The sequence below is a fragment of the Epinephelus lanceolatus genome, chromosome 2, assembly GCF_041903045.1.
Source record: "Epinephelus lanceolatus isolate andai-2023 chromosome 2, ASM4190304v1, whole genome shotgun sequence".
NCBI classification, from domain to species: domain Eukaryota; kingdom Metazoa; phylum Chordata; class Actinopteri; order Perciformes; family Serranidae; genus Epinephelus; species Epinephelus lanceolatus.
The window spans coordinates 52735473-52749260 of NC_135735.1; the positions used below are offsets into that span (position 1 = coordinate 52735473).

The following is a 13788-nucleotide window of genomic DNA, read 5'->3' on the forward strand; positions in this document are numbered from 1 at the left end:
CAGCATGAGTCTGTAGTGAATGCTGCTTACTGTGGGAACTTTGCTCTCCCGGTCAGACCCTCCAGCGATGCTGAATCCTAGCCCAGCTCCCTCCTCTTTATGAAGAATCACAACATGGATGTCAACCAATTGCTGTAGAAAAAGAGGTAGAGTTACAACTGGAGGTTTTTTTTCTGTGATTAGCTCAAATTAAATAGTTTATCACATACGAGGGGACTGTGAGCCACCGTGCAGTGTTCATGTCTACATAACAATATTCAGGGTTTTCCCTGCCTATCTAAGACAAAGGCGGGCTGCCTGGGTGATTTTGGCCACCGCCTTGGTTAAAGCGGTGTGTGTATGGGGGGCATTCAGATGTAGTGTCTTTTGCGCACACAAACCCATTACTATCAATGTAGACCCAAAGCGACGCTGCAGCGGTGTGCATTCGGCGCGGCGCGCTTGTTTTTTCGTCTGGCGCACAGCTCCACAGAAAGACGTCGCCTCTGAGATGTAGAATGTGTATTATAGAAGAGAGACACACATTTCAGGACCACTGACTTGTATCATCAGAACATACATGTCCTGTCATTTTCAGCCTCCTTTCATATTTAATAGAGGGGGGACAATACCTGATAGTAAAATTCTCAGCTGTCAGGATGTGCCTGCCGTAAAGGGTAAATATAATCATATAATCAGGCTGAAAATCACAGGACGTGTCCACCGTAACCCTAACCCTAACCCTTTTGTTATTCCAAAAAAACGAGTGAGTGGACGATGACGGCGATTCACACACACCTTCCAGCGCTAATGTGGAGGATAGAGTGATGATGCCAAACATGGAGAATGAGAATGAAGGGGAGGGTGAAGACGAGGAAGAGGTGCTAACGGGGGCGGCGTCAGCTGCGGCATCCACGGAGAATTTGTTTTCAACAACAACGGACTCGGAGACCAGTGGTAATGCTAACATACATGAAAATGAGAACAGAGCGGAGATCGGAGAGTGAAGGGACAGCTTCAGCTAGCGCCGTAGCTGCGGTCACGGGTGGCAGGAATCCCGGTGGCCCTGTGGATTTAAGCCAAGACCCAGCAGAGGGACAGAGGGACCGAGGCAGCCTCAACTCCAGTCATACCCGCGTCGGACATTTGGATCCCATTCCCAGCTAACATTAAGGAGTCTAACTACTCGTGGTTCAAACAATACTCATGGCTGTAATACTCGCTGTCAGTTGATGCGGCTTTTTGCTATGCCTGTAGACATTTTTTCCACCACGGCCGTCGGCCAGGTCACACAGAAAAGAGCTTCACCCATGCCGGGTTCAGAAACTGGAGAAAAGGAGCAGAGAAACTGGCACAGCACAATGCAAGTGCTTCTCATAGTCTAGCCATGGAAGGATGGTGTCAATTTAAAGGGATAGTTCGACATTTTGGCAAATTTGCCTATTGCCGTAATCCCTATAGTCATATGAGTAGGTACATTACCTTTAATTGTAAGTGCGTGTTCTGAGATCAGTGGGGCAGAGCTGCCCGCTGAAATGGAGGTGAACGGTACAGGTCCCTCTCTCCCTCAAAACTAATCAAATACACCATCAAATGACTCCAAAACGCTCTTGTGGACAACTTGTAACTTACACATTCACCACGCTATAAAATAATAATGTAATATTACCAGACAGAGTTGTTTCAAAGCCAAATGCAGAGCCGGAACTACATTCCAGACATACAGTACTTGCTGGGTGGAGTGATTTCAAACAGCGTATGTTTAGTGCAGTTACTCCTGTCATCAAAACAACATGTTTGTTGAGAAGAAGCCAGAATATACAGAGGAAGAGTTACAGGTTTTGGAAAAAGAGAGAGCAAGAAGAGAGGTTGAGGCTGCTGAGCAACCAGGGGCTGAGGGGAGACCCAGAGCCGGTGGTGTAAATGTGGGGCTTACTGGTCACTTTATTAGGTACACCTGTGCAATATAAATATAGAGTACGCCTCAAAATAATCACTGGAACATGGGGAGAACATGCTAACTCCACACTCATAAATCACCACAACTCCTGAAGGAACAACAACATAAAATGTTCCCTAGCAGTCTGTTTATTCCCAACAATGAGAAGTAATGCCAGTCACTTCACTATATGCTCTGGGCAAGCACTTATCCATAACATAACCTCAACAACATTTGCATTTTAGCCTTATTTACCATGCTTGGGTTGTAGGCTAATGTTACTCAACATGGAGGTAACGTTACAGCAGAGGGATTGGTGAGCAAAATACACAATGATCACTTACCACGTCTGCTCGTTTTGTGATGCTGACAGTATCTTTCAAGAAAGGAGTTTGAACCATTCCTGAGCTTCTGTGCTCCATCCTTTCACTGTAGTCCTCCGGTAAAAAATGGCAGGAGCACACAAACATTTTCCGGACCATTTCCACAGGCGTGTTGGGGTTGATGTACAGCACAAATAGCCATTGTTTCATCCTGTCTGTATTACTGGTTGGAACTACGTGAAACTTCACTTTGCTCCATGTCTTCGGCTTGTTACAGCAACCTTTTACAATGCATGTGTAAACCATGATTTACAAAAACACTTGTAAACTTTCCTCAAACTTTCTGGTGTGTCCAGCTGATGATACCGCAAATGCAAGGCTGCCAGCAATAACAACGGCACTGTCTCAGCTGCGCACTGTATCACTCCGCCCAGTGGTTTACTCAAGAAAGCAGTTCCGAGTATTTGCTTCATGTGTCGTAATGTTACTTAATTATACATTATTATTTCATAGCGTGGGGAATGTGGAAGCCATGTGTTGTTCACTAGAGCGTTTTGGAGTCATCTGATGGTGTATTTGATTAGTTTTGAGGGAGAGAGGGACCTGTACCATTCACCTCCATTTCAGCTGGCAGCTCTGCCCCGCTGATCTCAGAACAGCACGCACTGACAATTAAAGGTAATGTACCTACTCATATGACTATAGGGATTACGGCAATAGGCAAATTTGCCAAAATGTTGAACTATCCCTTTAAGGAGAGACTGAAAAGCGGATTGAGGATTTTTTTGTGCCTCAAATTCATATCCACAACTGCTCCAGCCACGCCCTGAGTGAGTTTGACTGTCGTGAGTTTCTTTAGAGTCTGGATTTATTATCTGCCTGTCCACTACCAGCCCATTCAATAGTGATATTGCTGGGACTCTTTTGTTGCACATTCTAAACATTCTTAAGTCACTGTTAAACTGTCCTCCTTGTTCAAAAGCTAAGTAAACAAAACAATAATGCCGTTTTAACAACACTAATAATATATTACATTTACAACAATCATAAATGCACTCCAGCGTTGAACTCTGCAAGGACGAGTGACTGGCTTCCTTGGATCTGCACCTTTGGAACAAGGACACAACAAAGACTGCATCTGGAACCACAGCTCTTTCCAACCCTCCTCTGCCGGCTAACAAAAGCAGCACACCATAAAGCGACTCTTCTTCCACCCATTCAAGGATCGGTAATGTAACAACTGGGCATAGCTTTATCACAGCTGTACAGCTTAATGCTTTTTATTGTGTTATTGTTGTGATTGTTGCAGTTAGATTATTGGTTAGTTGGCTTTGCCAAAGCTAAGTGTTTAGTTTGCTGATGCTTTTCACAGACAAAGTGTTGCATGCAACTAAACATCCTCTACTTTAATCCAGATCCTTTGCAACACATATCACATTCACATAGGCTCATTTACAAATTTGCTTTCAACAGAGCTACACCCAAAGAGGCTGCTTGGGTTGGGAACTGGAGCATTGCCTGTTCAAATCCCCATCCAGACCAAATATGGAGCGTGGACTGGTAGCTGGAGAGGTGCCAGTTCACCTCCTGGTCACTGCCAGGAAGCAAGGCACCGAACCCCCCAACCGCTCGGGGCACCTGTCATGGGCAGCCCCCTCACTCTGACATCTTTCCATTTAGTGCATGTAATGAGGGTCCTGTTTGTGCATGTTTGTGTTTCAGATCTGTGTGTTGTTGACAATGGAGTGAAAAATTAATAAAGTATGCAAAAAATTTAAAAATTAAATTAAAATTATTTAACATTATTTCCGATAACCAATTTACAACATTAATTGGTGTCCCCTTGGTGAGGCTTGTTGTTCCCAACATAACTGGTGCCTCCATGTGACACCCTAATTTATGTTCCCTACATAATTGGTGCCTCCATGTGACGCCTAATTTATGTTCCCTACATAATTGGTGCCTCCGTGTGACGCCCTAATTTATGTTCCCTACAGCATCAACCCAGCAACAGGACCAGTATCTGCTCCATTGTGCGAGGAGGAACAGGAGGATCACTGCCAGAGCCCAACAAAATGACCTTCACCAGGCTACTGCTGCACATACTGGTGTACGCTGTGGTGAATGTTATGCTGCCTGTAACATATTCATGCATGACTTGTTTGGCAGTGGGTCAGTGGAGAGCCATAGCCTTAGTTAACGGTACCCTGACTGCTGTTAAAATCCTCAGAGCAACTGTCAGACCATATGCTGGTGTAGTGGGCCCTGGGTTCCTCCTAGTACAGGACATTGCCTCATGGGTCCAGAGTGTGTAGGCAGTTCCTGGATGACAAAGGCATTGATGCCACTGACTGGCCCTTTCATTCCCCTGACTGGAATCCAGTTGAGCACCCATGGGATGCTACAGTGCCCTCCAAAAGTATTGGAACAGTGAGGCCAATTCATTTATTTTTGTTGTAGACTGAAAATATTTGGGTTTGACATCAAAAGATGAATATGGGACAAGAGATCAACGTTTCAGCTTTTATTTCCAGGTATTTACATCTGGATCTGATACACAACTTAGAAGATAGCACCTTTTTTTTTGAACCCACCCATTTTTCATGAGAGCAAAAGTATTGGAACATGTGACTGACAGGTGTGTTTTGTTGCCCAGGTGTCTCCCAATTACATTGATTATTCAAACAATAAATAGCACTGAATGTCTGAGCTCAGTTTCAGATTGGGTACGATAGGTTTTGCCTGTGCAGACTGCATTTAGAGGTGGAACCAACATGAAAACCAGAGAGCTGTCTATAGGTGAAAAAGAAGCAATTGTGAATCTGAGAGAAGATGGACAATCAATCAGAGCCATTGCACAAACATTGGCCATAGCCAGTACAACCATTTGGAATGTCCTGAAGAAGAAAGAAACCATTGGTGTACTAAGCAACAGACGTTGAACAGGTAGACCAAGGAAAACATCAGCAGTTGATGACAGAAACATTGTGAGAGCTGTAAAGAAAGACCCTAAAACAACTGTTAGTGACATCAGCAACAACCTCCAGAGGGCAGGAGTGAAGGTATCACAATCTACTGTTCGCCAGAAGATGCAAACCACTCATTAGCAAGAAGAATAGGAAGGCCAGGCTGGAATTTGCCAAAAGGTACAGAGATGAGCCTCAAAAATTCTGGGAAAAAGTTTTATGGACTGATGAGACAAAGATTAACTTTTTCCAAAGTGATGGAAAGGCGAAAGTTTGGAGAAAGAAAGGATCTGCTCATGATCCCAAACATACAAGCTCATCTGTGAAACACGGTGGAGGTAATGTCATGGCTTGGGCTTGCATGGCTTCTTCTGGGACGGGCTCTTTCATCTTCATTGATGATGTAACACATGATGGCAGCAGCAAAATTAACTCAGAAGTCTACAGAAACATTTTGTCTGCTAATTTAAATAAAGTTGCAACCAAACTGATTGGGAGATCCTTCATCATGCAGCAAGATAACGACCCAAAACACACTGCCAAAACAACAAAGGAGTTCATCAGGGGCAAGAAGTGGAAGGTTTTAGACTGGCCAAGTCAGTCTCCAGACTTAAACCCAATAGAGCATGCATTTTACCTGCTGAAGAGGAGACTGAAGGGAGTAACCCCCCAAAACAAACAACAACTGAAAGAGGCTGCGGTGAAAGCCTGGAAAAGCATCACAAAAGAAGAATGCAAAAGTTTGGTGATGTCAGTGGGTCACAGGCTTGATGCAGTTATTGAAAGCAAAGGATTTGCAACTAAATATTAAGTCTCATTCACTTTAATCTATTTTAAGTTTATATGTTCCAATACTTTTGCTCACCTAAAAATTTTGTGTTCCATTACAAATAATGCTGTCTTCTAAGTTGTGTATCAGATCCAGATGTAAATACCTGGAAATAAAAGCTGAAATGTTGATCTCTTGTCTCATATTCATCTTTTGACGTCAAACCCAAATGTTTTCAGTCTACAACAGACTGAAAAGTAAACGAATTGGACTCACTGTTCCAATACTTTTGGAGGGCACTGTATGTATGAGTGCATCCAATGCCACCAAGTATTGCCACAGACTGTCCAGGAGCTCACTGATGCCCTGATCCAGGTCTGGGAAGAAATCCCTCTGGACACCATCTGCTAACCTATCAGGAGCATGCCCAGATGTTGTCCAAAGTGCATACAGGCATGCGTTGGCCATACACACTATTGTGTCACATTATGAGTTGCCATGATAAAATTCGCGCAAGTTGGATCAGCCTATGATTTCATTTTTATACCCTGACTTTTAATGTGATTTTGAATCCAGCCCTCAAAGGGTGAATGATTGATGAAGGTTGATAAAGGTTTCCACTGACTGTTACATCATTTTGTTCTGAACAAATTATACAATGTACATCAGTAAAGATTTTTAACGTAAATATTTTGTTCATCAAGATCTGTTGAGAGGTGTATTATTTCTGTAGGTTATGCTTACAAGACTATCTTGTGTATCACTAACTGCATTTTTTCTTCATCGTTCTCACCCGCCACTTGACTAAATGCTGTCGGAGTGGTTCAAACAAAGTTGTTTTGGAAACTAAAGTGTTGACTCACTGGGAATGAATGTTAGTTGATTCAGAAATCAAATGGAAATAAATTGATTCATGACACTTTTTAATACCATACTTTTTTATCTTTGGGTTTGTGGGAAGGTGTCATGTATTTTCAATGCTCGAGTCATTGGAGTTAAAGTCCCAGTAAAGTTACAAGTCTTTTTGGATTTGTTGAGTCTTGAGTCATCAAATTGATGTCGAGTCTGATTTGAGTCCAGAACTAAGGATTAATATATTTAAATCTGAGATTTAAAAAGGTTTACGTATTCCCTCAAATAACATTTTATACCTAACACAGTGAAGACAGCATTAAAACTGAATATTTTGGTGGTTGGTCAAACTTTAATGGGGTTGGTGAAATATAAGTTATTTGTTGTGTCTGTGATGTTGATGTTGTATGTTCAAAAGTGCATGTTAAAAGTTTTTCCATGAATGTTTGCATTGTAATGTGATGCATTTACATTTTTAGAGTTTTTACAGTTATGGATATACCAAATATAGGTCTGGTGGGTGTTTCACCTTCAGTGTCTCTTCGTTTAGAACTTTGACTTCCTGGATCATCCCCTGTATTTCCTGTGAGGAGATGGCTGAGATGAAGGAGTGAGCACAAGCAGAAGTGATGTCTGCCTGGTTGTGAGATCCCCCCTCCCCCTGGTCAATGGTACAGTCCCTCAGTGTGGCCAAGCTGTATTAAAGTGACGGAAACACAACAGAGTTGAGAATGCAATGTCAGATACACATCTACAAGCACTGTACACACTAGCAGTGTTTAACTGTGCTGGATTTAACATCTGCACCGACAGTTAAAAACTTGCCACTGCTTCTCTGGTAAAACAGGAAGTGTTCTTTTTCATCTTTTTCACTTCCTTATAAATAAAGGACAGGTACAGTAAGCCATCTGGGGGTAAGTCCCTGTTCAGTTAATGAAACACTACAAGCCATGTTTACTCAAACCTCTCTGTGGAAGTCCTACCTAACAGAGAATCCTCTGTCAGTGCTGTCCAGGTCATGCTCAGACTCCTGAGGGTTTGTTATATCCACTTCAGAGTTGTCCTGCAGATTTGAGGAACGAGGGTTACCATGGCAGGGGTGCATGGGTAGAGCGCGCATAAGCACTTGAGAAACCTGAAACAAAAGCAACATTTTAAAATAGAATAAGATACTGCAAAGACAATCATAACGTTGAGTCTTATTTATGTAGTTTTGGTTATTATTTGTCAGTAATATTAAAGAGTAACTTCTGTATTTTTCCACCTTGACCCTATTTTCCACTTGTTCATTTCTAAGTGATCAATGGGAACAACAATTTTTGAAATTTGTCCAGCATTGAGTGAAAGGACTGCAGCAGCAAAACAGGCTTTAATATAATCACTTGGGGCAATTGCACATCATCAGTGTATGTCCACTAAAAGTGCTTGTCTTTGCCACCGACTGGCTCAGAGTATTATTCTAAGTGTCTGACAACATTATGGAAAGGATCCCTACAGAGATAGACCTTTTTGTTAAAAAGTAATTTCCTGTTTAACCAGAAATAGCCCAAACTTGCCATTGCCAGTCACATCAGACTCCATTTAAATATATATTTTTACATCTAACTGGGTGAATTAGAGGTTTATTTCAACCAAACCTGAGTCGGTAATTGTTGGAACTGTGGAATATTGAACCAAGACGACTTTTGTGAGTTTAATGTTGTTTCTGTGGACTTTGAATTAAGTGTGTTTTACGATAATAAAATTACTGGAGTCTGGTGGGTTTAGCGATACTGATTTTGAGGCAGTTTCTGGTTAAACAAAAAGGATCTTGCTCTTTAACAAAAAGGTCTATCTCTGTTGGGATCCTTTCCACAGCATTGTCAGACACTTACACTAATGACCTGAGCCTGTCAGTGACAAAAACAAACACTTTTAACGGGCATACATTGACTGTGAGAAATTTCCCCTAAGTGAATACAGTATGGGCTGTTTCAAAGCTGCCAGCTGCAGCACTCTTGCTCAATACTGGATCAATTTTTTAAAAAATGGTGTTTTCATTAGTCACCTAGACACATAAACATGAGAAAATAGGGTCCAAGTTAAACAAAACCATAGTTTAACACTGCACTTGGCAAGTTAATTGACATGAAGGTAACTGTTAAATTATTACCCCAACTGTTGGCTGTAAACATCCCTCACAATTTGTTTACACAATTTTTTACAGCTGTGATCGACTACTTGTGTTTCCTGACTTACTGAAATCTGTTATAGCAGTGTTGCCATGTTCTTACATCTCAAGTATTAGTTTGGTAATAACAGTAATAAAGAAATTATAGTCAAAACTACTGAAATAAGTCAAATAATTAAAATTGGAATAGCACTTTAAATAATGTTTACATGACAAATAAAGTCAAACATTAGCCTAGTCCCTCACATGAAAGATTACCTGGTTACTGAAGACAAGGATTTTCTCTAAACTCTCTCCATCCAGGCTTCTCAGGGGGTTACTGTCTGTGGGCAGAGCAGCATTCTGAGGTGTGCTCAGCAACTTCTCTTGGCTCTGTGCTCCATATTCCTCCATCCCTTCATGATGACTTTCCCCTGCAGCTTGATTGGATCTCATAGTTGTTGCAGGCAGTAGGACTTTGTCTTCTGTGGACATGGTAAGATCCATTTTTTCCAGCCCAGGTTTGCATGGAAAGACACTCCTCTCATCATGGATTGGAGCTGAATCGCAATCGTGTATCTCTGAGTTCAGATAAGTGCTGATGGTGTCAGAAAGTGGGAGATCTGTTGGGGATTGGATGTAGAGAGGCTTATCTTCAGAGGTCTTGGCTGTTTGACTGGAAGCTTCAGAAATGGAGGAGGTGATAGCAGAGCTTGTAGCAGAGACATTTTTGTTGTCTGTGCCCCTAGGGGATGCAGACTGGTTCGCCTGGATCTTTTGTGGGATTTTGCCCTTCCCATAATCTCCATGTGAGGCAAGTCGAATCCTGGACTCCTTCTCCATTAGAACAGGAGAGGTGGAAGGAACCAAAGGCCTCCTGATGCATCCCATCTCTGTCCCCTCTGGCCTGGAATAAGTCTCAAATGAGTGGATCTTTTGTTTGATTGACAGGTTGGTTGCAGAAGATGCACATCTGACTCCAAAGCCTCTGTTGAAGCCCACACTAGGCCTCTGTTCTGCGGGTTTAGCTTGCCTCTTCTGATCCTGCTCATCCTGAATTTTCGTCAGACTTTGGCGAAACCAGACAGGCTTGGGTGCCACCGGGGGCCCCATCTTTGCTCCTGGAGGAGTTTCACATGTGTTTTCAGAAATCATGTTGGACAGAGGATCTGAAGTCACATCTGTAGCTATGCCATTGAGCTCGGATATGTTCTTGTCGTCATTCATGGTGGCAGCTTTGCTGTGGATGTTGGTAAGCTGTGTTCTGTCTGCAGTATGGTGACGGTGATGGTGGTTGATCTCAGGCAGCTCTTCAGGGAAACTGTTGGAAAGGTGGACCCACGGATCCTTGAGGTTTTCTTGGTTATGTTGGTCAATACAAGCCTGTCGCCTCAAAGCTCCTCTCTTTGGCTGTGAGCAGAGCACAGCTGATAAATCATCTGTCCACACAACATAGAGGGAAGTCTGAGAGGTGGCTGTGTGTTTCAAAGATGTTCATGTCACAAACTCATATAAAGATATTAATGTGTGTTCACACTGTGAACCACAGCACACAGCAGAAAAAAGGTTTAAGCCCCAACAAACTTGGTCTAGCTACAGCTGATGATCATTATCATCGCTGCATCATCCTCACTGAATTCTACTCACTGACAAATAAAAACCCTGCTTCAAACAGGAAATGGAACCTCAGTTATTTTCCACTGAACAACAGCACTGTTGCCATCACAGTAGGATCAATTGCTGGATTAATCAGCTGGTTCTGAAGTTGCACTACACATAATTTGTGCTTGTTTCCTACCTGTGTGTAGTCTGTTGCTTGTGTAGGCTGCAGTGTCTGCATGAGTGAAATCTTCTTTAGCTGACTGTTCTCTTATTCGTTCTCCTCCCTGCTACACAAACAGGAAGTATTGTGTCATCACAGCTTCTTTATCACCAACCACAGAGAGATGCTGCTTCCGCTCAGACATTTATCCACACCACTGCCTGCTACTGCTTTCACACCATTTGATTCAGTCAGTAACAGGGCCATAACCTAATCAGCAACAAGTGTGAGTCCACGCAGAGGGGTTTGGGAATTTGATGCATGGCACTGCATCAAATATGGCGGCAACATAGCGGCCACAACCCTTGACCTACTGAAAAGCTTTTAATGACTTTTTGATCAGCGTGGTCTCAGGATGATCTGTACCAAATCTCAAGTTGATTGGACAAAATCTGTAGGAGGAGTTCGTTAAAATACAAAATTGTGGAAATAACAAAATCGCTGCCAAAATAAAAAGTTTAAATCAAAATGGACGACTTCCTGTTTGGAGTAGACCATTGGTGCCAGAGACTTTTTTGTGCATCTGGGCAACTTACACAGATGTACAAATTTTCATCTTCCTACTCCAAAAAAAACCCCTATGGGGAGGGTTTTTTGAAAATTTCAGCAGGGCGCTATAGAGGCATTTTGTCCCCCCCATGGGCGACACCCCTATCAGATGTAAGAGGTCACCATTCTTGACCTGTGTATCAATTTTCTTGAGGAGATGAGGTTGTTGAAGCCATCGAAAAGCCAAATGTATTTGGTGGTGAGGGATCGATAGTCGCCACTCCGCGACACAGACACCATTAGATGTAGCTTAACAGCGTTCATAAGGTAGCTTCACCAACTTGTTCTGCATGCATTAGAAGTGGAATGAAGTTGATGGGGTCAAGTTTGTGGCAACATGTTAAAGTAAAAACTGGTCACTTCCTGTTACCACCGGGGTGCGTTATGAGTAAAGTGGAATATTAACATATCGGGGCGTTCAGGGCGGAGCCATCATCATGTCCAGCAAGTTTGAAACTGCTAGCATCAAGTATGTGGGTGTGAGAGCCGTTCAAAATTCGATGGTGAGAAAACAAAAAGTCGCCAAAATTTGTCACGCCCTAGCAGCCACACCCTTTGACCTACTGACATTCTTTTAATAACTTTTGATCAGCATTTTCTCAGGATGATCTGTACCAAATTTGAAGTCGATTGGATGAAATCCCTAACAAACGTAAAAAATTCAAATCAAAATGTCTGACTTCCTGTTCGGTTTATGGCATGGGTCCAAGAGGATTTTTTGTGTGTCTTGGAATGTTCTATTAGGCCACCAATTTTCATGCGTGTAAGTGAAACTCACAGGCAGGGCTTGAGGCACGAAATTTTCTAGGGGGTGCTATGTTGCCATTTGGCCCCATCCACATACAACACGGCCAAAATATCAAATTTTTCGCCAGACCAAACGCGTGTGCCAAATTTGGTGAATTTTTGAAATTAGGAAAGGGGCCAAATTGACAATTAAATGTTCATAATAATAATAATTAAAGCTGCAAGCAGCTGTGATCGGGCCCTCGCTCCCCCATGCAACTGCGGGGGCCTGAGGCACGCGGGGGCTGTGGAGCAAAGTGAGAAGGAAGAAAAAACCTGGCAGGAGCAAAAAAACGCAGTGTTTTGTTTATCCACCAGGTGGCGCTACGAGCGTAACCAGATGTGGCCAGGTGCGTTCAGGGGTGGACTGTCATCACACGTGAAGTTTTGAGCAAATCGGACAATGCGTGAAGGATTTATAACAAGTTGATGTTCCGTGGCGTAGGATGAAAAGTTGCCACCGCCGCCGCGGCAGCCTGCAACATGACAGGACACGTGTGTCACTGTGGAGATTCATCAACTTGATCGTCATGTGGCCACAAAATGTACCTGATCAGGTCAGGAGCTTGAGGTTGGTGTTTGTCAGTGTAAAAGATGGCATTTCCTGTTTCCACAAGGGGGCGCCATGAGCGAGATTGCCTGCGAGCATATGGAGGCGTTGAGGGTGGGGCTCTTATCATGTACAGAAATTTTGAAGCAGTTTGGATGAATTATGTGGGAGGGAGAGCTGCTTGAATATGCATGGTGATGGATCAAAAATGGCAGCGCCATAGCAGCCATGCCCTTTGACCTACAGACATGCAGAGCACAACTTTTGATCAGCAAGGTCTCTGGAAGTAGTGAACTGAGTTTCATGTCATTCGGACACACCAATATGGAGATATGCAACACTTCCTGTTTTGTACCAAATCTGCAGGAAGCTGCTATTTAATGAGTATTCTTTGGAATATCAAAATTCTTTTAATAACTTTTTGTCAGAAGAGTCCACAGATGTGCAAAGTTTTGTGCAAATCAGTGAAATTGCCTAGGAGGAGTTCGAAAAAGTAGGTTTGCGACATTTTGCGAATTTGCGTAAAAAAAACGGTAGGCAGAAATGGCCGTGGCCTATATCACAAGATTCAGCACAATTCACTGAACGCGTGGATATAAGGTTTTTGAATGTGCCACAAAGTATATGGGAGTTATGACCCAAAACGCACTTTCCTTGATTATAGCGCCACCTAGTGGTGGAAATTCAGGACGACAATAGATTATAAAATTTTTCGCCAGACCTAACGCGTTTGCCATATTTGGTGAGTTTTTGAATTTGGGAAAGGGGCCAAATTGGGGATTATATGCGAAGAAGAAGAAGAAGAAGAGCGATTACAATAGGGTCCTCACGGACGACTTCGTCATCGCTCGGGCCCTAATAATAATAATAATAATAATTAAAGCTGCAAGCAGCTGTGATCGGGCCCTCGCTCCCCCATGTAACCACGGGGGCCTGAGGCACGTGGGGGCTGTGGCGCGAAAATTTTTCACCAGACCAAATGCGTGTGCCAAATTTGGTGAGTTTTTGAATTTGGGAAAGGGGCCAAATTGGGGATTTAATGTTCGTAATAATAATAATAATAAATAATAATAATAAACAGCGCAATTACAATAGGGTCCTCAC

The 13788-nt window shown here is 42.8% G+C and overlaps 1 protein-coding gene across 5 annotated transcripts in view; it reads right to left on the reverse strand.

Moving 5' to 3' along the window:
• The window catches only part of il16 (interleukin 16), a 48357-nt gene extending 37455 nt beyond the window's left edge, over positions 1-10902 (reverse strand). For 2 of the 5 annotated variants that reach the window (XM_033637063.2, XM_033636971.2), the window contains exons 1-5: positions 10776-10902; positions 9257-10387; positions 7812-7963; positions 7358-7523; positions 31-132 (exon numbers count right to left, since the gene is read on the reverse strand). In XM_033637063.2, the coding sequence (XP_033492954.1) occupies positions 31-132; positions 7358-7523; positions 7812-7963; positions 9257-10387; positions 10776-10817 (1593 nt within the window). In that variant the 5' untranslated portion in view covers positions 10818-10902. Of the gene's footprint in view, positions 1-30; positions 133-7357; positions 7524-7811; positions 7964-9256; positions 10453-10775 lie in introns of all 5 variants that reach the window. The other 3 variants (XM_033637231.2, XM_033637149.2, XM_078162526.1) reach the window with 3 other exon arrangements.
• Positions 10903-13788: the final 2886 nt, after the last annotated feature.